This window comes from Eutrigla gurnardus (assembly GCF_963514095.1).
Source record: "Eutrigla gurnardus genome assembly, chromosome: 3".
NCBI classification, from domain to species: domain Eukaryota; kingdom Metazoa; phylum Chordata; class Actinopteri; order Perciformes; family Triglidae; genus Eutrigla; species Eutrigla gurnardus.
In genome coordinates this window covers 14,830,792-14,855,058 of record NC_139917.1, presented here as the reverse complement: position 1 = coordinate 14,855,058, position 24,267 = coordinate 14,830,792, and the positions used below count along the sequence as shown (strand labels likewise).

General features: G+C 41.2%; 1 protein-coding gene across 1 annotated transcript; it reads left to right on the top strand.

Annotated features, from left to right (window-relative positions):
• Positions 1-580: 580 nt before the first annotated feature.
• Positions 581-24,234, top strand: LOC311011209 (inactive rhomboid protein 2-like). Its single transcript, XM_084006018.1, has 18 exons — positions 581-715; positions 9,561-9,713; positions 11,451-11,614; positions 11,937-12,120; positions 12,695-12,916; positions 13,041-13,169; positions 13,838-13,947; positions 14,271-14,489; positions 14,749-14,860; positions 15,022-15,096; positions 15,565-15,726; positions 16,244-16,329; positions 16,432-16,495; positions 17,022-17,116; positions 17,345-17,420; positions 17,619-17,719; positions 18,436-18,589; positions 21,883-24,234. The coding sequence occupies exons 2-18, from the start codon at positions 9,573-9,575 to the stop codon at positions 22,312-22,314; spliced, it is 2,526 nt and encodes an 841-aa protein (XP_083862144.1). The 5' UTR covers positions 581-715; positions 9,561-9,572; the 3' UTR covers positions 22,315-24,234.
• The last annotated feature ends 33 nt before the right edge of the window (positions 24,235-24,267 follow it).

The following is a 24,267-nucleotide window of genomic DNA, read 5'->3' as shown; positions in this document are numbered from 1 at the left end:
GGACTGGGGTGAATATTTTTAAGTTGTGCAATGTCAAAAACGTTTTTGTGTGCATTAATTTACAATTCAACATTTTAAGTGTTCTGTTCTTATGTATTGAAAAATATGTGTTATTAAAAGTTGTTGGGTTTATTTAACTAAAAATTCAAATCAGGTCAGTAAAACAAGTTGGTTGAATTAGCTTGGTAAAATAAAAATAAACAGTTACTTGAAAATCTGAGTATTAATGTCATTTAAATAATTATGGCCTTCCTTTGGTTCCATACCTTATACGACAAGTACTGACTACTGAGTAACCCGGGTGTCCGTACAAGGACATTTCTAGAGAATTGCTTTAAAGTTGCACAGTAATAAAAACAAATATGGTTGGTATTATTAGCTGTTAACATTTTATGATGTGAACCACTCGCATATCAAACTAGACGGAAACGTGCAGCGAAGTGCGCGGTATGCATGTGTAGGTGTCGACCATGAGGCCCGCTGCTGCCTGGGCGGTTTGGACCCGGCCCAAGTCGTCTTCTCCGTGGATACGGTAAGTCGTAACTCCGCCCCCTCCCCTGCTCCTCCATGGAGCCGCAGTCAGGATGTTGAGAGCGAGAAAGAGGGAAGTAACGTTAGTGACACACGGGTGGACAGTAGCTTTACAGTATCGCGGCACTTCGGACATAAAACACGCTCCGCCGATGAACAACAAGACAGTTGTTTCTTCTCGGAGGTGAGTGGGACGACACTCTTCAGACCTTACACTTGTTTTTGGATAGTTAAAGCCGCTAAAAGTAAACATTAACTCACAAGTGTTTGAGTCCACGGCCGTTAGCGAGTTTTTAAAATGAAAACATTACAAACGTACCCGGGTAAACGACGTTTCCGCGTGAGGTGTTTTTTAACAATGTTTTTAAAGGACAAACAAACATTAATGTGAATCTCCAATGTTAGCTTAAAACGGTGGTTGTCGTCCAACGTTAGACGAGCCGCTGAAAGCGTGCCTCGACAAGCCCTTTGTTGCTCTGCCCGCTGGGACAAATATATATACATATGAATACCAGGATTCATCTCACATTTCACTCTTGTTATCCCCCGTGAAGTTAATTTTAGTCACCATGTGCCGACAAATTAATTTGTTGTTACACCCCTCCCATTTGTTTCCCACAGAATGTGGGAGGAAATGTTCACACGGTGTTTAACGAGGAATGACCCTATCTGAAATGGACATTTTCATGTGAACTATAGAGAAACATAAACCACACTTTTTAAATTCTGTTTTAGTTTAGCAACAATTAAACGCGTATATCTAGGCGTTTTTTTATTTTATTTAGATTAACAAAGTGATGACTAAAATATAGCCAGACGTTAAATTGCTGCTTTAAAGTGAATTAATGGGCTGACTGTTGTGTTCATGTGTGTCACTTTGCCTCTGTACCTCCTGCAGAGGTACATAACTCTGTGCCCATGTGTTTTTGTCTTTTAGCAGTTCTCAGATGGGTCTAATGAGGATTAACCTCATGAGAAATATGTGTAGGGGTACTCATTAGATTCATGGACTTGTCAGTTTACTTCAGTGTAGCCCGGGTGAACATGGAGGTTCAGGATTCAGATTCACTTCTATCATAAACATGTCATTTCTGTCTTAAAAATATTCAATAATAAGAACAGTGAACATATTTTTATTTTATTCAGAAAGAGGTCAGGTTTCACCAGACATTCATGGGCAATGTGGGCAAAATTATCATTGCAATAACCTTTGCAGCATTTTTACCATACTGTCTTATGATATTTACTTACTTTATTATTTTGTTTTAAGCTAGCAAAAGCAGTCTTTGACCAAATATCATTGCGGTCCTCATTCGCACATCGTGCTAACTTTCTGCAGCTGTTAGGCAATGCAGAAAAAAGTGGAAGTACATTATCTAAGCACAGTAGGCAGACTGGATGTATGTTGTACAACAAGCAACAGCTGCATCTGCATGGTTGAACTGGCACTTAGTCTGCACCTGTGACCAAGTGCACATTAGCAAGTTTACATTGTGTGACTAAGGAAACATGAATTCAGGTCACGCGTTTCATCAGATTCAGCAAGGAAACTGTCTCGATTTCAATGTCATGTCATGTCAAATAGATCCTGTATATTTGAACATATTTGGTCGCTTGTTTTTTATCTTCATGTTTCTAGTAGTTTTCTCCAGTGGTTCAAAAATGGGGCCTGTTGATCTCCAGGGTTCATGAGTGAAGTGGTTCACAAGACTGATTGTTGCCTCTTTTGATAGCATTTCTCTGCAGTAATAGAGTATCTTACCTCCCCTGCACCTCTGTCACACTCCATTTTATCTTACAAGAGTGTGGTGTCTTAAGAATGTATATCTAATTTCACTGCTCTTATAATTTGGTGTTTGGAAACGACTCGGCTTCCCCTTTAAGTCAGGTTCTTCCACTCTGTCACAGTGCTACAATGAAATCCTGTCATCACTTCCCTCTAGGGGGTTTCATTCCATGATCTTATCTGTTTCAGCTTCTATGCCATAACACACCCAGAAAACATTTATCTTGTTATGTGCTTTTTTTTACTTTGGGTTGTCTGTACTTCTTTACGGCCCATCCTCGTGAACATGATAGCTCAGGAACGCCTGGAGGGAATTTCATCAAATTTGCCACAAGCGTCCACTTGGATTCAGGAATGAACTGATCCGATTTAGTTGAGGAATACAAACGCAAGGCAGCAATTCTAGTTTTCTTTTTATAATAACAACCCACAGGAATTTTGAGGTGCTGGATGGGCTGTCAAAGTATTGGGACATTCCAGAAATGCATTCAAACCAAAATACTCTACATCTTACAGGGATTTCTGTGGATACTCTGGCTGCGCAATGAAGCTCTCAATGGTACAGAGAGTAGGTTATGTTGACCATTAAAATGTATTGTGGCACAGAAACTGCCCATTTTCCTCTTATGTTTCTTGTGAGAGACAAAGGAGACGAAATGTCTTTACTCACATTCTGTCTGGCACTGCAGCTAATTTGTGACAGTGAGTGAGTGAGAGTACACAACTCCGTTTTTCTCGGTTTTAACAGCCAGGCTGGGCCAGTTGGCTACACTTTCTCTTACAAAACCCTCAGAAGTTAACTGTTTTGGCTGACGCATTGACTTGTTTTATGTGTGCATGCTGTATGAACACAAGTCTAGTTATTCAGGTCGCATCTTGAGGATTTTTAGGAACTCTTGCACTGGCAACAAGCTATTGCTGAGGTATTGCATAGCAGCGCGCTGTTATGCAGGTTTGGGCATGCAGACCATGGAAAATGGTGCAGTGTTTTAAGTGGAATGGTTGGGTTGAAGCCAAGGTCCTTTCCAAACGGAATGCCTCAATAGGGAACTTGAATTTACTGTAATAGCGTTGAAATGGAAGTATTGACTTGTTTGGGGCACCATATGCTATTATTATCACCCAAAGATTGGTATAATGGGAAATGTAAAGGACACGGTTTTGTTTCAAGATTCATCATTAAGAGATATTGTGGTTGGAAGTGAAGAATGAGGGGGCAGTTTCAATTGTTGAGAAGGACACACACAGAGACATCACTGAAACTCACATACTCTCCTACGTCTTCAGCAGCATTCAACTGATTACCGACTGCTCAGTGCAACAGTGCAGGCAGACCAAACCAAGCGTGTTGTCTACCTAATGTATGTGTGAAGTTTATCAAAGCTCTTTGTAGAGCACTCCTCTTCACTTCAGGGGGGATGTTTAAGCAGATAGTTTACTGCAGTCATGCACTTCTCACATAAAGGGATGAAGTTTTACACACATAACGTTATTTTGTACCTTTTTAATTGCAAGAGTTATGACTATTAGACATATTGTGAATTTCATTGGAAATGAATGAGATCTTGTGTTCAGTATCTAGCAGGCAACATATGTAGTTCTCCACCTACCTCGTGTTCTAGAGCTGCCTTAGTCTGAGGTGTCAATCCAAAAAGAGATGTAACAGGGGAAATGCAAAAATAACTGCACAGCGGCTTGTCAGCTCAAAACAAAGGTTATGTTAGAAAGGAAACCACAGGTTGAAAATGAAAATTAGGAAGTGAAAATTTGGACTGGTGATGGTGCCAGAAAAAGGGTCAAGTGAATCAACAAGATATTAGAACCCATCCTCTGTTGACAGTGACGTAGGAGGACTGGCCAGGATGTTGCCAAAATCATTAAATCATTCTCTGGACATGATGAATATCCATACCAAGTTTCATGGCCGCCTCACCAGTGTTTGGACCAGACAAGACCATGTATCGACAAAGCAGCATCTCCCTAGCACAACAAATGTATATTATAATAATAATTTGTATTCATCTATTTTTTGAAATGGGAAAAAAATGTGATTGCACCATATCTTTGGCACTAACTAGATTGTACCATCAATAATATAACTAAGATGTGTTGTCTTCTACAGGTGTCTAATCAGATTAATTAACATTAAGGCAATTGTTTGAGATGGGTTTGCTTTAGGGAAATGACAGGCCCTGTAAATAAGCAGTATCTCTTCCTGCTACTATTCTAGCTGGCACTGTTAATTTGATCAAACCCCACACACAAATTAGCACTTGACGTCGTCGTCGTCCACACACTTGCTGACTTTGTCAGACATAGAATCCATGTGAACATTGTCTGAACATCATTACTTGTACTCAGTGCTGTCCTCAGTCTTAATAATGGAATAATTAAATATCACACTAACATTCATCCCACACTCCTCGTTGCACTGATGCATCATCATTTTAATCACACTTGTTCTGAAGGCCTCTGAGTAATTGCATGTGTCAAGTTATCTTTACTAGATTTTTGGATTGTGACCATAAATGCATAAATGTGTGATTTTGGTGTTTTGAGAAGCATTTATTATTAAACCTGAACAACATCCATCACATTTAAAAAGCTGTACATTAAGTAATGCAGTTTAAAGTTTACAGCTGAATATGGGTTAAACACTCATGTAAACTAACAGTTATGCATGTGTCTTTTTGTGTATGTCCTTGTCGGGACAATGGAAACTTGGTTGGTGTTAGGGTTAGGAGAATAAGTGATCTTCGGCAACAACACCGGTCAAAACAGCTATTTCCGTTTATTGGGTATGCAAAACGGACATGTTTGGACACGATGACAGTTAAGTTGAGGTAAATGTTCATCATTACTGTAGTTTAGAAATGTGTGAGTAAGTCTCAAGTTTCGGTATCAAAAGAAGGATGTTGATGTGCAATGTTGTCTCGAGTGTCTAGGGCCCTATGAAAACCATTACATTTTTTCCAGATTCCGTGTTTTCCATTTTAATTTTTGTAAATTCTGTGTTTTCAGTTTTAATTTCTTTAAATTCTGAGTTTTACAATTTTATAGCATTTTTTCCCCATCAAATGGTGTCTAATCATGTGGTTGATGAATCGGTGTGCCCGTTAATGACACTAAAACACAGTAGGGACTCTCGACAATTTATTTTTTCCCCTTTTTTAGCTTAGATGCGGTGACACACCAACACTTTTGTTGGAGAAAACATTGATTCTTCTAAATTGTATCCAGAGTTTGACAAATTCCACGGAATTCCGCGTTTTACAGTTGATTCCATTTTCATTGTCAGATTTCACGATTCCGTCCACGTTTTCCGCATTGCGGAAATTACAGGGCCCTAAGTATCACACATCATTACAAGTGTCAGAAAAGGGGCATCATGTGACATGATAAACGACCACTGCCTGACTCAAAGCTATTGCTTTTATAATATCTGATGATGGAAAGTCTTTCCGTAAGTAACACTTGTAAATATTGGATACTTTCACCCAGTGAAGCTTTCTGGGCTTCTAGAAGTTGCTCTGGCAAGTCATGTAAATACTTAAATAGAAAAGAGGGAAAAAAAAAAGGTTGAGCTTGGCGCACACAACACATTAGATCCAAGACTCTGAGCAGCATCAACAAGCCTTGTAATGCTGTGTGGAGGTAGTAGTTTCTCAACAATTCCCTTGGCTCAAGTGTCCGAAGAATAGCAAAAATAGACAGCAAGTGAAGGAGTATGAGGCTGCAGCTCTACCTCAAGCTTCTATAATAGATCCAATACAATCCAGTGTTTTATCATGGTGTTGTTTTGAGCATCAGTCAAATGGGAATATTCACAAACAAAGAAACACTAACACATTCTCAGGGGCAAGATGCTGAACCATGGTGACACACTCCCAAAGCAACACATGATGGGGGGGCTAACACCGGTGACAGTACAGTCAGGCTGATTAATGGTCAAGTCATGAACTGTTTAGATGAACGAGTGGATTGTTAGATGTACAGACACTTGTTAGAAATGGTACTTTCCATGTCATGTGATGACATTAGCTATGGATGCCATCATTGTTGACATACCTCCTTCTTGCTCTGACACATGACACTGTGGGATCTGAGACCGCAGTGAGTGAATAAACAGGTTCAGCCGACACATCTGAGGATGGGGTATCTCATTGAATTGTCTTCCCAAGGTTTCCTTTATTTTATTAACATTTTTGCTTCATTATGCTTTAATGTAGCCTTTTCTTTTATTCTTAGCAAGCTTGAACTTTGACGATCTTCCATTTCTTGTCATTCCGTCCATGGTTATAGAAACACAAGTGGGGCCTGACCTACTCTATGTAATTTGCACACCCAACCCATGTGTTACATTTGAAAATTAAACTTCACATTTGCTAGATGTGATTAGTACACGAGAGAGAGTGCAAGGATGGTTAATGATTAGAAAGAAATGATCCATGTTTGTTTAGCAAACATGCCCTTATGGTGCCGGTCCCTGCTGACGTACTACAATTCCCAGACACAACTGTGGGGCAACCGTGGTCATAGATTCAATAAACATAACTGAACGCATTCTTCAGATATTTTTATCACCAGTTTCTCGGAAGAGGCGTTCTGCTTAACACCAGTGTCTTATTATCAGCTTTCTGCCTGGTCATATTAAATTAGCTCAACAAGAGCTAGCCTACCGTACAATTATCTTACCTAGAGAGCTGCTGTATAACAGTGATTCTATTTATACACACTCATGATGCATGTTGTTTATTGAATTAACCTCCATGCTCTATACATTTCCTGCAGACCACTGTTCTCTTCTTGAGGAACTGCTTAAACACTGAAAAAACAAACAAATACATTTTAGCAATTAAACGTAGCAGGCTGAGCAACTCCTTTTCCCTCTCTCTTCCCTCGTAGTTCTGTATGTTTAGTATATCAGCATCATAAGATATTGTATTCCTACAGAATGTCAGTTTTTCTTTGCAGATAAGATCGGATGCTGTCTAATTAGACCCGATCAAACATAAATAATTGTCCACCTCTCGTTATATTCTGTTCTAGATCACACAATAAAGTGCTGCTTGCTATATGTTAATTTAAAAACAATTGCTAAATAAAAAGCAAAGTTGCTGGACGATTATAACAATAAATTCATAAAATAGTGGGGCCCTTTTATTATTAGGGAAAAAAAAACCTCTTAATTTGCCATGATGTTTAAAAATGTATGACCTCAAGATAGCCGAGTATCAATTAATTTACATGAGATGGTGCAATCTTAACAAAGAATTTCATAACAATATTCCACTTCGTAAGTTATTGCCTCATGTTCTGTAGATTTCTATCGCTGTTCCTACCCATCTGTCCTTCCTGCGGAGATACAGTGTGTAAATGCTTGTCTACATTCATAGACTACGGTCAGCAGCAGTCTCACCGCCACATGAGCACTCTGTCCATTAGCCAAATTCCTTGCTATTTCATTATCTAAGTGGGTGGGTTCCAGCCCCTACCCACTTCTCCACTAAACCACAGGCTAGATTTCCAGTAGCCTCCTCACTGTCTCAAGAGGAATGAATCGGGCTTTCTGCCCAAGCTTGAACTATTTACCATACATAATTGAAGAATTGAAATATACACCCCTATTAGCATAAATGCATTATAGAAAATACTGTTTTTGGGGGGTGGGGGGGGGGGGGCAAAGTAAGTGACATAAACAATAAATAAAGCCTTGTCTAATGGTGTCTTGCCTCTGTGGTGGAAACTAGGCTATTGACTAAGCTAGTGTCAGATTTCCCTGCTGCTGCCATTCCCGCTGCAGACACCGAGGGTCTCACATTGATTTTTTACACCACAATTCCAGGACAACTTCAAGGCTTTCAAAACTAGAACAACTTAATGGATGTGGTGGCTTGTGTCATTATGGCTTCGTGTCTGCAATGCCTTTGATTTCGTTGGAAATATACAGCGTAATGGTACAAGGTATTCTAAGCTCCAGGAATAGACTGGCTGGTTGTTTCGCTGTTGACCGATTCGTAAATACTGGAAGACGGAGATAAGTAAATTAAACAATATCAACTTAAATGACTGCAGATGTGATTAATGTGTTATTTGTGTAGTGCGGAATGTGTAACATTTGCACATCTGCCATGCAGTTGAGCAGATAGGCTTTGTTTGTAAACACTGATTGTAAGATAGTGATCTTGATAAGAGTCATACTGGTACTGTCCTGAGGATTTTCAGACTTAAAAGTCGAAGAAGCTTCATCTACTAGATCACCAGGGTTACATGCAATCAATGAAAAGGATTGACAGGCTGTTTTCAGTTCAAGCATGGGAAAAGGACTTGGATTACCAACCACCTGGACGATGATTCGAGAGCACTATTGATCTCTCTCATCTGATGTCATCTGGTGTATCTTCCAACAGCTGGCTTATCGGTTCCTCTTTCATTCGTGGTCAACATACGTACATTAGGTGCTGCGGAATTGATTTCAGAGTTGTTTTTTTGTCTCTGGTAGACTCAGCGCTATATGTCTTTCAAGTCAATGGAGAGATTTTGCTGTATGGTGTATGCCATTGAAGCTATCTGTGGGAAATTCTGCAAATGAATGAGCATGACTGCTTTTAGCATTGTAATTACATAATATCTTCATGAATATGATGGAGAACTTCACTGTAGAATCAAAGAAATGCATGTGCATCTGCAACTGCCTATGAAGTTAATCAAAAAGCAAGGAAAGTTGGCAATGATTGCTACAAAACAGACCGTTTGAATAGACCGTAATCATTTGCTTTTTGATTTATTGTTGGGCCGTTAAATAAATGGATGGCTCCTCTGTAATGCACACATTTGCCACAAGAAAGATTTGATGGACAAATATTTAAGTTTCTAAAGCTGAGCATTTTGTGCTGTTGTGCAGCTTACTCATTGTTTGATGAGAATTGAGCTGGGTTCACTATTTTCACCTCACCCAGTGTTCCAGTTCACACTGCATTAGTTATACCATATCGACACGCATTTACTATTAAATAAAGGCTACATGTATTATTAGTATTAGTTTGTTCATATTTATTTCATATTTAATGTCATCATAATTAATGATTATAGTCTTTAGCTTAACTTTTCTATAGTTTTTGTTTGCTAACATCAAATTTGGTCTTTTTCTTTGAAAAGGTTGTTTTTAAATAATCTGTATTTTTGTCTTGATGTTATTGTTTCTCTATGTTTTTGACGACTGTTCTGATTTTCTCATCTCTAGCACTCTGACAGGATGGCATCACAGGGGGGGGAGGAGCCTCCTCCTTACAGAGGTCAATCAGATAGCCGCCTGAAGAGCAAAAAGCCGCCCAGCCTTGTAATAGCCATCCCTACACCTGAGGAGACGAGGTCATCCCACGACCCTGCAAAACAGGTAGGATCATTGTTTTGACCTGACCTTGTTTTTCACTGCCCGGCCTCTTAGAGCAGTTATATTTACATTTAGATTTAGGTCATTTTATATTATTAGATAAAACTAACCAGTTATAGTTCTGGTGTGTTAAGCACTTAAAATACAATACATGTCAAATTAATAAAGAGTCATTCTTAGGACGAATGAAGGTAATCGTGAAAAAATGATCTACACACTTTAATTTTTCTTTCTCCGCTGCAATTAAAATGACGGAAAGTATGGTGCTGCTTTTCTTTTTCTTAACCAAAAAGGTTCAAATCAATCAATGTCCTGATGCTCAGTATGTTGATTCAGCATACACAATCAAGGTTGAATTTAGATGAAAACATGCTCAGTCAGCAGTGATTACCTAAAGTTCAAGTTTATTGGAAACAAATCACAACAAAGCCGTTGATATTCTCTCAAATCCTTACAGCAGTTAATACAATACTTTTAGTGAATTCAGGTCGATGGACTCTTTGGAAGGAGATACTGTGCCTAACATGCATAACGTGCCTAATGTTCAAAATGGATTAAACATGTTAATAAGGGTAACATGCTGTCCCCCTGTTACTCCGTATTTGCCATTTGCTGGGGGAGGGAGGGATTTTGGACTGCTGTTGTGTAGCTTTTGGGCACAAGGCCATATATTTCCCCCCGTGGAGCCCATGTCTAGGACACAAACGATGGCATTTCAGCTACACAACGAAGTAGGTAGTCAGAGTTTAATTGAGCATGCTACAGTTAAACTGTTCCCAAAGAGCGACTGCAGTGTAATAAACATGCAAATAAAGTGTGAACTCGGCATGTACTGTAGCTTCTGAGAGAAAAGAAGAAGCAGAAAGAGGCCATTCACGCCCCACACTCTACTAACTGTGGTTTTTCCATTACTGAGACACATTTAAATGATACGTATGCGTTTCAACTTCACGTACTGAAACACATCATTACACATTCACTTTAAAGTAGAGTTTTAAAGAAAGATAAGGAAATGTGCATGGTCTTATTGTTTGTTGCTGTCAGTTACTATTTACAAAAACTCAGTTTAACGCATTGTTTGCTTGTGATTTACTGATACTAGTATCAAATGTTAACCGAGGCTCTATTCTACAGAAAAACGTTTTTTCTCTGATAGTGGCTCTAGAGTAGCAGAAGCCAACAAGCTGAGCCACAACCAGAACATACGCTCACTTACAGCTTGTCTTGGGACGCCATTAACTCTCAGAATGACATCACCAGCATCATCAACTGCAGAGTTACTGCAGGTTAAGATAATGGACTCTCACTGCACCCCACATAATTGAAGAACACTATAAACAGCATACTCAAGTAGGTGTTTAAGAGAGCAAGGGCCTTTTAGCAATACGCAACCATACAAAATATTGACTGTGTCCATATTGAATGCGCACTTAATCCAGATAACTCAATACTGGGATTTAGACTTGCTGCTGAACCTGAGTATTCGTAGTCATTACAATAATTACTTAACAGTCTTATTATTTCATTATAATTTCATCTGAGGCGTTCCCTGCAGTGCAATTCATTGTGTTTCAATCTTGCTAATTGGCCAGTAAAGTGCTGTTGATCTTCATAATTATCCATGCTGCTGGTGCTGCTTTATTTAGGTTACTGTAATATTCCTTGAACTGTGTGTAGGCGTTATTAATATTGATTGTACTGTAACAACAATTACTGTATGTTTTCCTTTCCTCCGGTCAGCCCCTACGACCTTCCCTGAAAAAAAGCGAGAGTGTTCAAGCAACCAGTTCTGTGTCAGAGAGCATCAGTGGAGCCCGAGATGGAGCCGGAGATGGACGCTTCTCGTTCAGAGACAGAAGGGCAAAGTTTGGAAGACAAGCTTCGCTCTCACAAAGCATCCGCAGGTGAAATGGAAATATTGTTTGAGTCATGTTTATTAGTTTTGTTCATGTTGCTCAACGTTCAGGTTGATAGTCAAAGTCGAATCTACGACTATCTAATTACGCTCAGTGAGGTCATGAGTTCCCTACAAGTCGTTCACCCTGGAGACTCAATAAGTGCATGTTCAGTCCCCACAGCTCAGTCATTTGGCAAACATACAATCCTCTAAATAAAACATGTTGTCAGCATTCATCAGCAACATTTCTCATCACATGGTTGAGTTCTTGAACAGATTCTATTTTGTACTGTGATATTGAGGCCACCCTCTTCCTTTTGTTCCTGTAGGAATACAGCCCAATGGTTTGGGGTGGGGGAAGACTGTGAGACCAAGCAGCAGGTATGGCACAGGAAGAGCCTACGCCACTGCAGCCAGCGCTATGGCAAGCTGAAGGCCCAGTATAGAGAGCCTGACACAGCCTCCAGCTTCGACCAGGGTCTGGACTCACCAGCCACACACAAGATGCCCAAGGTATTCAGCATACATGGTCACTATGTGCCTTAACCCACATCCTCTAATCCAGCCGTTCATTTGCATCCTGCATAATTTGTATGGATACACCTTTAATGTCCTGATCCTATTGCATGAATATCAAAATATCCACTAAAACAATTTACACAGATAGCATAAAGAAACAGGATCAGGCACAGTAAGCTCAGTTTAATGGTGCTTCCTGCTTACCACTCACAATAATCCAACAAGTGATAACTTATCATAGTAATTCTCCCACCCGTATGACTGAAAATATTTGATGGTAAGATATATCACTGCACAGTGACAGATGTGGACCATCTGTGCTCCAGTTGAATCATGTCACCCTTCAGTACGTGTCAGACAGCTCTATTCATCTACTCATCATTTGTTTTCTTTTCCTGTTTTCTTTATCCTCTGCCAACCCCCAGAATCACACATGCATGTACACGCAGACACACGAGAGGGCCACTGTTTCTTACTGACAAACTCAGATGAGGTTTTTGCCAAATTTATGTTGATGCCATGGTAACAATAATGATGTCAGTTTGACCCTAATCTCTGTTTTTTGTAGATCGTGGATCCCCTGGCACGAGGGCGAGCCTTCCGTTGCCCAGATGAGATGGACAGTCGCTCCCCCAGGACGCCCCACACCACTCAGGGGGGTCCTGTCACCCCGGGTGTCACCTCACTCAGCTCCTTAACCAGCCAACGCTCTGGGTACAACCGCTTCCCCAGGCGTAAGAGGGAGTCTGTCGCTCGCATGAGCATCCGAGCTGCATCCAACATGCTGAGGGTGGGTCGGCTATATAGCTTTAATGTTAAAATTAACGTTAGCCTATTTCTAAGAGAGCAGAAGTGATCTAAGAAACATTCTGCATGTTTAAAATAACCTGCCATACTGTGCGTGTGTTGTTCAGGGTCGAAGCGGCTTGGCAGGCTCCCAGACAGGTCGCAGTTTCCCCAAGAGGAGCTTTGTCAGGCCCAGCTGGATGGACGAGGATACCGTGGACTCTGCAGACGCGTCCGAATCGCTCTTCTTCAGCAAGGTCAGCAGCCCTCTATCCTCCTGTCAGTGCCTTGGCCGCAACTTCTCTCTTTGCTGCCACTTTCTTTGGCAGTTTTTTAATCTTCGTTCCATTCTGTCCCTGCATGTCAGCTTCCACAATGCTAAACACTCTTCTTGGGGTGACTGTGGCTCAGGTGGTATAGCGGGTTGGCCAATGTTCGGAGGGTCGGCGGTTTGATCCCTGCCTTTGTCATGGTCGTTGTGTCCTTGGGCACGACACATTCACCCAGCTTGCCTCGTGTGAATGTGTATGACTGCTGTATGTTTGAGGTGGTGGTGGGAGGGGCCGTAGGCGCTGAATGGCAGCCACATTTCTGTGGCTACTATCGTAGTTTACCACCACAGTATGACTGTGTGTGAATGAATGGAACTTGGAAAGCGTCTTTGCGTTCACAAAAGCGCTATATAAATTTAATTAATTAATTCTATGTCTTCCTTCCTTTTAAGGTGTGATGTTTAACAGATATAACTCAGGAGCTGCTCATCATTTCAGCTGTGCTTTATTTCCGCCCTCCTTTATGTCTTCTACAGCATGAACAGGATCCTGTTGTCTAAACACCTATGAGGCTAAGCTGCTAATTAATTACTCTCCATTTTTTTTCTCCTGCACTTCCTCTCCTGTGACCTCCCATTATGTATCCTGCATAGGTTGATGCCCATGGTGAGTTGTACTCTATGGCTGATGACGTATTTGAATCACCTCCCATCTCTGCAGCTTTTGCTCCCAGCGAGCAGCCTGACCAGAAGTTCCCAAGTCTGTGAGTGAATTCACAACCAAATCATTCAAACGCCTTCAGAAAGTCACTAAACTGGCATCACTGATGCTCCTGTAGTACTGAGTGCATTAATATTCAATAATCCTTATTTTGCTACACACAAAAGCCATGTACCACCATTAAATTAGCTTTCTTGATTTCAAGTTTCTTATATTTATTCATCACATTCCTTGTGTTTACTTTGTACCCCTTTTATTGTTTTGTTCTGTCTGTCTAAAACCCACCTTTCTGCTCCCTCCTCCGCTCTTCTTTGCCCTCTTTTTCACCCTATTTCCATTTCTTTAATGCCTTTCTCTCAACCCCAGTAAGGATGTATCTCGTATGCCCAGGACACCAACAGCAGGCAATGAAAAGAGCCATCCTCGCCGCGGTGGGCGCATCGCCTCACAAGTAAAGCACTTTGCATTTGACAAACACAAGCGTCAGTACGGCATGGGCGTCGTGGGGAAGTGGCTGAACCGCCACTACCGACGCAGCCTCAGCAGCAACATCCAGAAGCAGCTGGACGACTTCCACAGTCACAGGTTGGGAATGAGTAGATGCTTCTGTGTATCAGTGGATTATTCACAAAGTTTTTACAGTAAAAAGTAACAGGAAAACTGTGGAGATGGGGCATATGTACTAGTTACTGTCATCTTTACCATAGTAAAATGAATTTTAGGCAGATTTGAATTAATACATTTTATTCCCTGTAATGTCATGTTTGACACCAGGACTGACAGTTTGTGTTGGCTAGTTATGTTTTTCACCTGATTTACACTGGTTCTCTGCTGTGTATTTTAGGCCCTACTTTGCCTACTGGATCACTTTTGTCCACATAGTCATCACTTTGCTGGCCTGTTGTACATATGGTTTTGCCCCTGTGGGGTTTGCTCAACATTCTATGTCTGAACTGGTGAGTGAAGCTCAAAACTTAAAGGTTTTCTGTGAAATACTGACATCATTTGTTGTTGGGTTTTTTTTATATATACATGATTGGTTGCATTTTACTACCAAGAGGACATCTTGGTCGCAGCAGATCATATACCAACTGTGTCACTCTGTCGCCCTCTGTAGGTGCTGAAGAACAAAGGTATTTATGAGAGTGTCAAGTATATCCAACAGGAGAACTTCTGGATTGGTCCGAGCTCTGTGAGTCACTTGCTGGTCTCAGTTTATCTGCTGTATTACACTACTATATGTTTTTCACTATCTACCTAGATGGAAACTCACAGATGTTTGTCTTGATGTATCAAACCAAAGTGGACTGTTCCCTAAAATGCTGTGATCCAATCCTAAAATGAACAGAGCAGACTAGTGACTTCATCACTTACTGCATTTCCTGTCAAATACTGTTGCAGTCTTCAAGCTCTTACCTCAGTGTCTCTTTATAGAAAGCTACACCCATGAATATGTCAGATAAATTATTGTCATTTGAGGTTTTATTTGTCGTCAGTTTTGTGCACACATATTAAAAGCTTGTTGATAGTCAGAGAAACACATTACATCCAGAGGTAACGCATCTATGGAATGGATTTTGAGTTTTTCTTCTCTGTAGAACACTTTATGTGTGGGTTGCCAGGTTTGTGTATCTTTCTGATTATTTTCTACACTCATCAGGATGACCTGATCCACCTGGGGGCTAAATTCTCACCGTGCATCCGCAAGGACACGCAGATAGTCAGTCTGATCCAGAAGGCCAGAGACCTGGAGAAAGAGTCCGGCTGCTGCGTTCAGAATGACAACTCTGGATGCGTGCAGACCCTCAGCTCTGACTGCTCTGTAAGCGGTTTATCCTCCACCTTCATACTTAGTTCAATAGCGTGTCATTATTTGAAACCTTGCTTCTGTTTGAGAAGTGAAGACACATTTCATGAATATGCCCAAGTAATTGCAATTGAAAATGTCAAAAGGTGATTCAATAGGCTTAAATTACACACACAGCCACAGACTAGAAACATTATATACTTAGATTATAATCTGTTAACATCTAATCACCTTTCTGTGTGTACTCCTGCATAGTTCCTGCCATTAATGTAATTACATTTGTCAAGTTAAATGTAACATTCCCTTTTCTCAATACAAAGATGTTTCTATGTTGCTTGTGGGATAATGCATTGATCTCTTGTTGGGTAGATTAACATTCTTAAGATTTAAATCGTAACTGATATTTCTGTTTGTTGCGAGTGTTCAAGTTGCCTTAACATACAGAATGGTTGCTGTTTTATTGTTATTTAATTCCCTTGTTATTCTGTGAAATAAATACTAAAATGAAATACAAACATAACTGTATATGCAGGAGACGTTGGCCACCTTTATTAAATGGAAGAATATGCCGGTGGACATAAACAGGTCCTCTGGTTCTGTCTGTCACCAGGATCCCAGGTGAGAATGCGTATGTGAAGATGGATTTGTTTGTAAATGAAGTGCCTGAATGTCCTTGTCATTTCACACCTTCTTTTGTCCTTGTGTGTGTGGTGTGACCAGAGTGTGTGAAGAGCCTGCCTCTGCAGAGCCTCATGTATGGCCGGATGACATCACCAAATGGCCGGTAAATTATTATTATTTTTTTTTACACTTCGATTCTTCATTTAAGTTACTACAAGGAACTTTTAACTGTTTAGGAAACAGTCTCAATCTAATACTACTGCCTCTGTATGACCCACTAATGTAAGCGAGACCATCAACGAGGTGTTGGCTATTTCAATCAGTATAGTTTTACTGAATTCCTGTCATCGGGTCCAATTCCCTGCGACATCAGACGAAACAGTTAATGGCACACAGGTTCACTAGAAACTCCTTCAGCTCAGACTCCAGGTCATATTGCTAGAGGAAAGGGAGGCATGGGAGAACCAGGACTGACCATGACAGACTGTCTAAAATTAGAGTTTTTCTTCTATTTTTACGACAAAAGATGGTTGAGCTCACAGAAACAATAGAGCTTTTGTCCACAGGGGCCACCAAAAACACAAAATGACAAATCCTTAAAGTAACTTTCAACAAAATATTTTTCTCTGTGTCTGAGCTCTACAATATGAATTAAGATAAATGAAGGTAACGGATCACTGCTCCCCCAGGTGTGTACGTATCCCAAGAAGTCGAACCACACAGGTTACAGGCACATGGACTGTAACATCAAGGGACGGCCTTGCTGCATAGGAACTAAGGGCAGGTGAGACATGTATGTTCTATACAAACTTCAAGGTCTGCACATATCATCCTTGATCTACTGGTGATGTTGGGACTCTGAAAATCATGAGCTTATTCTAGTCCTGGTCAATGTGTTATGTGTCCTGAGATAACTTCTGTTGTAATGTGACACTATGAATAAAATTGAATTTAAATACTGTTCCACTTCTTAATAAGCATTTAAGATGCACTCTGCTTGTCCCTCCTGTAGATGTGAGATCACGACCAGAGAGTATTGCTCTTTCATGCATGGTTACTTCCATGAGGAGGCGACACTCTGCTCACAGGTAGTGTGTGTGTGTGTGTGTGTGTGTGTGTGTGTGTGTGTGTGTGTGTGTGTGTGTGTGTGTGTGTGTGTGTGTGTGTGTGTGTGTGTGTGTGTGTGTGTGTGTGTGTGTGTGTGTGTGTGTGTGTGTGTGTGTGTGTGTGTGTGTGTGTGTGTGTGTGTGAGCACATTTATGAACCCATATGCTACTGTTGGGCAGATCCACTGCCTGGATGATGTGTGCGGCCTGTTGCCCTTCCTCAACCCTGATGTTCCTGACCAGTTCTACCGTCTCTGGCTCTCTCTCTTCCTCCACGCTGGGTACGCACTGCACCACTCGCAAAACTCATTAAACAAAGATTACATTTCTTCTTCCAGGAAATATTTCTTAACATATTTAGATGGGGCTCTTATTTCTTTTGTTTTTTTCCCTTCTCTTTTTTTTTTTGCTCGTTTGCTGGTTTTCAGCTGAGTCAGCTATTCAAATATAGATGTAGCCACTGCAGAAGTTAAACTTCATAGCTACTAAATAGCATTGACAGAATGTTTTGTATGCTTTGGCAAAGTGCTAAGCCTTTTACGCTGAGTCAGTCAGCCGTTTCAGTCATTTGCTATGAATGATTATTAAGTGTGGTTTCATTGTCAGCGTCTTTCAGGATTCAAACTTAACTAAATATTTCGAGGCCCCAGTGCTCGTGAGCTGCTCACTCACGTGAACACTGATACTTAGTGCTAATACCAGGCACATGGGAAATCCCTTGGGTCTGCTTTTACAGCAAGCAAACAAACAGGCCAAGGAAGCTTAATGGAAAAAGTCCAGTTGTTTGCAGTGGGTGTAAAAATGCATATTTGACATAATGCACTGGTAGATTACACAGATGTGTCATTCTCTGACTCTCTGTGTGTGTGTGTGTGTGTGTGTGTGTGTGTGTGTGTGTGTGTGTGTGTGTGTGTGTGTGTGTGTGTGTGTGTGTGTGTGTTGTGTGTGTGTGTGTGTGTGCGCGTGTGTATGTGTGTGTGTGTGTGTGTGTGTGCAGGCTGTTACACTGCCTGGTGTCTGTGGTTTTCCAGATGACCATACTGAGAGACTTGGAGAAGTTGGCAGGTTGGGTCCGCATCTCCATCATTTATGTCCTCAGTGGTATCACTGGAAACCTTGCGTCCGCCCTGTTCCTGCCCTATAGAGCTGAGGTAAGTTCTTCACATGAACACATGCATGTCCGGATATAAAATGCACTAGAAAACGAAATGGACCCAAATGCAGACACTGGGACAAGCAGGTTAGGTGAAAAACAAGTCTGTTATTTAGTGAACCGCCGATGTTGGCTGGTGTGAGCTGAGGTGAGGGAAAGGAGATCCAGGAGTGAGAGCTGACAGGTGGGCTGGACAACAGAGGCTGGCAGCTTTCTCTGGAGAGTAGAGAGCAGGAAATGGTTCTGGCGAGCTGGCAGGCAAATGGGCAGACTGGTCAAACTGCCAAATCAACTTGCTGAGTAGCTGGAAGTGTGTCACAGACAAACAGTGCATGGCACAATGATCCGAGAGACTGGCTGTCGGAGTAGGGTTTTTGTAGGGAAGAGGAGCAGGCTTGATGCAGAGAGCAATATAGTTGAAGATAAATGACGGGGTTATAGTTGATCGAGGTAAAAGATAATACATATATGTTGTATATAAATATACAACACAAAACTAGAGGGTATATTTGATCCTAGATACAATGCAACCCTTAAAGTAATGCTGAAATCATATCCCCACCTGCAACTATCTAACAATATATGCCAAAAAATGACCAAAATATCGATTTCTTTATATTTTATATTAAGATATGTTTTATTCTTCCTTGAAAACAAAATATGATGCATGCTTACATCAGCTAGCACCAAACAATTTCAATGCCATGACATCCACCCACCCATCCACCCACCCACCCATCCTTCCAGCAATCTGCAACTACGGCTCTGCACTAGAGCTAGAGAAGGTTGTAAGATAATCTGTTCAACAATCTAATTCCTCCCAATTTTATGTCCCGCCTAACTATCTTGTTTCACTCAAAACAATATGTCTCCATACGGAAGCTATATGCTCTTGAAGTGCTGGTTCAGCTCGGCTTTAAGTTGTTGTGATGTTAAACAGTGTTGCACATGCTCTGTAAGGTGGGAGATCGCTGTGAGACATGGACATATGCTCCTAATTTTTTGAACAAATTAAAGACCCAAAGCTGCTGCCTTTATCGCTGGTGTTGCAGCAGTTTTTGATGCCGTTACAAAATGTTTATCGAAGGGTAAAAGCCATTTCCATTGTAACTATAGTTTGTTTGCCTGCTATTCCCACTCAGTGGCTCAGTGACTTACCTTGGCTCACTTACTGGTGGGTAATTTCTCATATTGGGGATTATTAGAGCAGACCTGACTGCCCCCATCGAGAGAGGTGTGGGGGGCACAGGAAACACCGCATGGTGTTAAATGTGCAAGTGCCTGGAGAAACTGAGCTTACTGTAAGTTGATTACACAGTATGAGACTGCTTTACTGGAGCTGAGTAATTCCTATGAAGAGATCTAAGCACACTGATCGCATGTGTTGTTGGTTTTAGGCTACAAGTCTCTAATCATCTGTCAAAAAATGAAACAAATGTTTAAGAAACACTTAAGAACCACCTACCCTAACATTGACTTACACACGCTAACATACACCTGCAGGATGAAGCTCTGACCAGTGAATTCATCTCCTCTTTATAAGTGACTCACATTTTATTTAACACACACACACAGGGAGAAAATCTGATATTCAAAACCCATGAATATTTCTCTGCTGTTATTTCTGAAAGTGCCAGAGGCCTGAAACGGCAACAATGGCTCTGTCTTTTTTTTGGAGTAACTCTCTGCCCTCATAGAAGTTGCGAAATATTTGCAAAAACAACATGTTGATCCGTACAAATCACAAACACTCAGCATGTGAAAAGAACACAGTCTGGATCACCTACTTTTTACTGGCACGTCTGTTCTCTTCAGTGTGTCTCTGTAAAGCCCACTTTCCCCTTCAAGAGATTAGTCTAATGCCATTGTGTGGATAAGCAAAGGCCACTTCTACGCTGCTTAGTGAGCGGGATCACAGTTTTTGTTTTAAACAAAAGCAAACGCTGCTTTTTCTCTACACTGTGACAGAGTTCACAAATTAACAATTGTTGTGGATAAACAAAGAGAGTCCTTAATTCTTGAACAATGACAGATTTCCTTTTTTGCTTCTTGACCTTTTTGTATTTATGTATTGATGTCAACGAGACATCTGTTATCTTCTTCATAAGTCGACACCAGTTGCTCCCGTATGATATTTGTGCGGGGCAACATGAGGTGAATCTCTGTATGACGCACCTTGACGTGAGAGCCAGGAAATCCCACCATGCAGCTCTGCTTAGCACTGACCAGCTCACAGGTCTTCACACCAGGAATAACCAGAGGAAGCACATGCAAGGCACAACACAGGATGGTCAAGACGCTTAAGGAGGCGGTTTAAGTGGATTATCCTTTTAACTGTTGAGTGAAGGAGACCCTGTGGCCGCTGTGACTGGAATAATAATAATTCTAACAAGTGTTGCAAACACTCTTCGATCACCGGCTTCATCTGGCCACATGACGGAGTGTCCTTGGGCAAGATACTGAAGCCCAAATTGCAGCAGAAGGTTGTGCCATCCATGTGCCACTGTGCCTGCATGTTATTATGTTATTAGATCCAGGTGGCAGTTTGTATGCATTTACCATGAATGACCAAATCTGGACCCGAGTGTTGCATCTTTTCAGGACATCCAACATCTTGACTGAGCATGTGCAAATAAATGTGCAAATGTTTAGAACATTAAAAATTAGGGAAAGAGCATTAAATATTCACATTACTCACATTATTTCCACCCCTTGGTTGGGTTATGGAAGTTGTAGTCGCTTCAAATGGAGTACAATGAGTCAGAGTAAACAGGCCCATGTGATGACAGTAGAAGAATTGATTCGGAAACCAGATTTGATTTTGCGTTTTTTTGTTTTTGTTTTAACGTCTTCACAGATTAGCCATCTGCCTCTGACCGGGCCAAGCCTTCAAACCCTGACGTCACTCTAATCTGCTCACCTTTACTGCCTGACCTTGGGCTCATACTGTACTTCTTCAGAACCAGATCTAGAACCAACCAACTACTGCCTTCACACTGTACTGCCACATCGTTGTGTGTGTGTGTGTGTGTATGTGTGTGTGTGTGTGTGTGTGGGCGCGTGCATGCGTGCTAATTTTCTCTGCAGCAGTGTGCAAACAATAAACCAGATAATAGTTTTCTGCTGTGGGGAATTTAATGTTTAACATATATTCTATAAGAAATGACAAATTGCTGTTATTTGAAGCAGTTCTAAATGTGTCACCTGAAAGCCCCGTGTCACCTGCCTCTATGAAGTTGTTTTTAACTCATAATCTGTAACTTGTTTTCTCCTCTTGTTCTCTCCCTTCAGGTGGGTCCAGCAGGGTCTCAGTTTGGACTCCTCGCTTGCCTGTTTGTGGAGCTGTTTCAAGGTTGGCAGATGCTGGAGAAGCCCTGGAAAGCCTTCCTCAAGCTGTTGGGCATCGTCCTCTTCCTCTTTCTGTGCGGCCTCCTGCCGTGGATCGACAACATCGCCCACATCTTTGGTTTCCTCAGCGGCTTGCTGCTCTCCTTCGCTTTCCTGCCTTACGTCACCTTTGGGACCTTTGACAAGTACCGGAAACGTATCCTCATTGCTGTCTCAATGTTGGCTTACTTCGGACTGTTCTCTTCCCTCATCGTTTGGTTTTATTTTTATCCGATTAACTGGCACTGGCTGGAGCATCTCACCTGTCTTCCCTTCACGAGCAAGTTCTGTGAGAGGTACGACATAGACCATGACATTAACGACGTGGTGCACTAGTCTCTAGGCTACTGATGATGGGACTGTGCTACTGATCCACTGTCTTCTAGCCAATGACCAGTTCAGCTGTTTCCAGGTCAACTCGGTGGCCTTTTAAGAATATGGCAATCATCTTTTGTTTTTTTTTATTACCTGATCACAGTCCATGGGAGTGGAACTGAATCAGTCTCTTCCCCTCAGCCTGATGACGTGCGTTTCACTAAAACTTTACTCCGTCTTTTTAATCCTCAGTCACGTCTGGCACTACCCAGCATGTTAATTTGCTAATGGGCTAGTAATCGGAGGACAGGAAAAGATACTCAGGACGTCAAAACTGCGTAGTGTTGGACGGAGTGAGAGACTGTCTGGTTCCTGCCTTTAGTTCAAAGTCACATCAATCTAAAGAAGCCAACTGATCACCTCTGGCTTACGGTCACCTGTCCCTTTAACTCTGGACAACAAACAGCTGGGATGAAATGGTGGGTCATCGGGTATCTTGTGGTCCAGTGAACTGAGATGTATCAGATGCCTCCTGCCACTAATTCATGTTTTCAGTAACACTGGATTTAACACTACACGTGCTGTCTACATGTTGTGACAGTGGTGAAATGCTTTCAACTTTTTGTGTTTCTTTTGTATGTTTGCACTTGTCAATATTCATTGCAGCAGTGAATTGTTTTGCTAAAAGTGTTCCAAATATTTCCTGTACACTTAGAACTTAGTTCAAGTGAAATATCAGTGGTCAACTAAGGTAAGATTTCTATCTAAAACCACTAGTTGCCTTAAACAGACTATGCCATTTTTACAAAGATGCCTCGTTTTACTTTTGCATACAGCTCGTGAATAACGTACTGAATGGTGATGAACACATTTCTGACCTGCAACCTACCAAAGCAACTACAGAAGCTGCTCGCATGTTGTTCTTCTCAGTCTCGTAGTTTATTGTACGTCTCTGCCACAAAACAGTTCTCAGTCAAGCTCTACTTCTAGTGTCTCATTTGTCCGCTGACACAGTGGTGCCTAAACCATTTTGTAGATTTACTCTGAAAAGAATCTTGAAAATAATATTTATTCCAGGAGTGATTATCTAAACGGGCATTTTCTTGTTCGCTCAAAAGTCAGTTTAGTATTGAATTCTTTTGATGGCATGAAAGCAAACAGTCATAGAATCACAAGATGTAATTTATGTTTCACCTGAGCCTTATATGTTAGTGAAATATATCATAAAAGGCTTTGTTTTAGACTTGTGGATACTTCCCTTGTCAAAAAGCAATGGAAGAAAGTCTAGTCCCCCAAGAATACACCTTTTTTTTTTTACGCATTTCTGACACTCGTAGTCGTACCACCTGAAGTCAAAGATTTCTCCCATGGGTTCCCGGCTGGATCTAGTTTGTTGTTCTTCATTGTGGCATGTGTTGACCCCAGCTGTGAGGAAAAGCCACCGTAATGACTGTTGTGTGGAGGATTATGCCAGTTAACTAAGTGAGTTAGGGGATTAGTCTGTGGGGCTGACTCACCGTTTATCTGGTGTTGCTGAGAACATGAGCTGCTGTTAAATGCAGAACAGGTTCATTATCTGACAACTCAAGTGTTTTAATGAGTTTTAACACCACTGGGTTTGGATTGTAAAGGCCTTCTGTTTAAAACACAGAACCCTGTGCTCGTACCGTATGGTAAACGTGACCTCTTTTTAGGAGTGCCTTTTTACATGCGGTGTTTTCACCTGAACCACAACAACCCACATCTTCAGTCATGACGGTGTGCTGCAGTTACACTGCTGTGTTTTCACTGGGACCAAATCATTTCACCTTTTCTATTTATTGGAATAAAAAGGGAACATATCAAACACATTTCAGGTCAAGGCACTTGCTTCAGTTTTATATGTGAAAATTGATGCGTTAACACAGTTGTGTCAAAAATAAATACCACTCTAGTAATGAGTGTGTGTGTGTCTGTTGTCTCTGTGTATGTGTG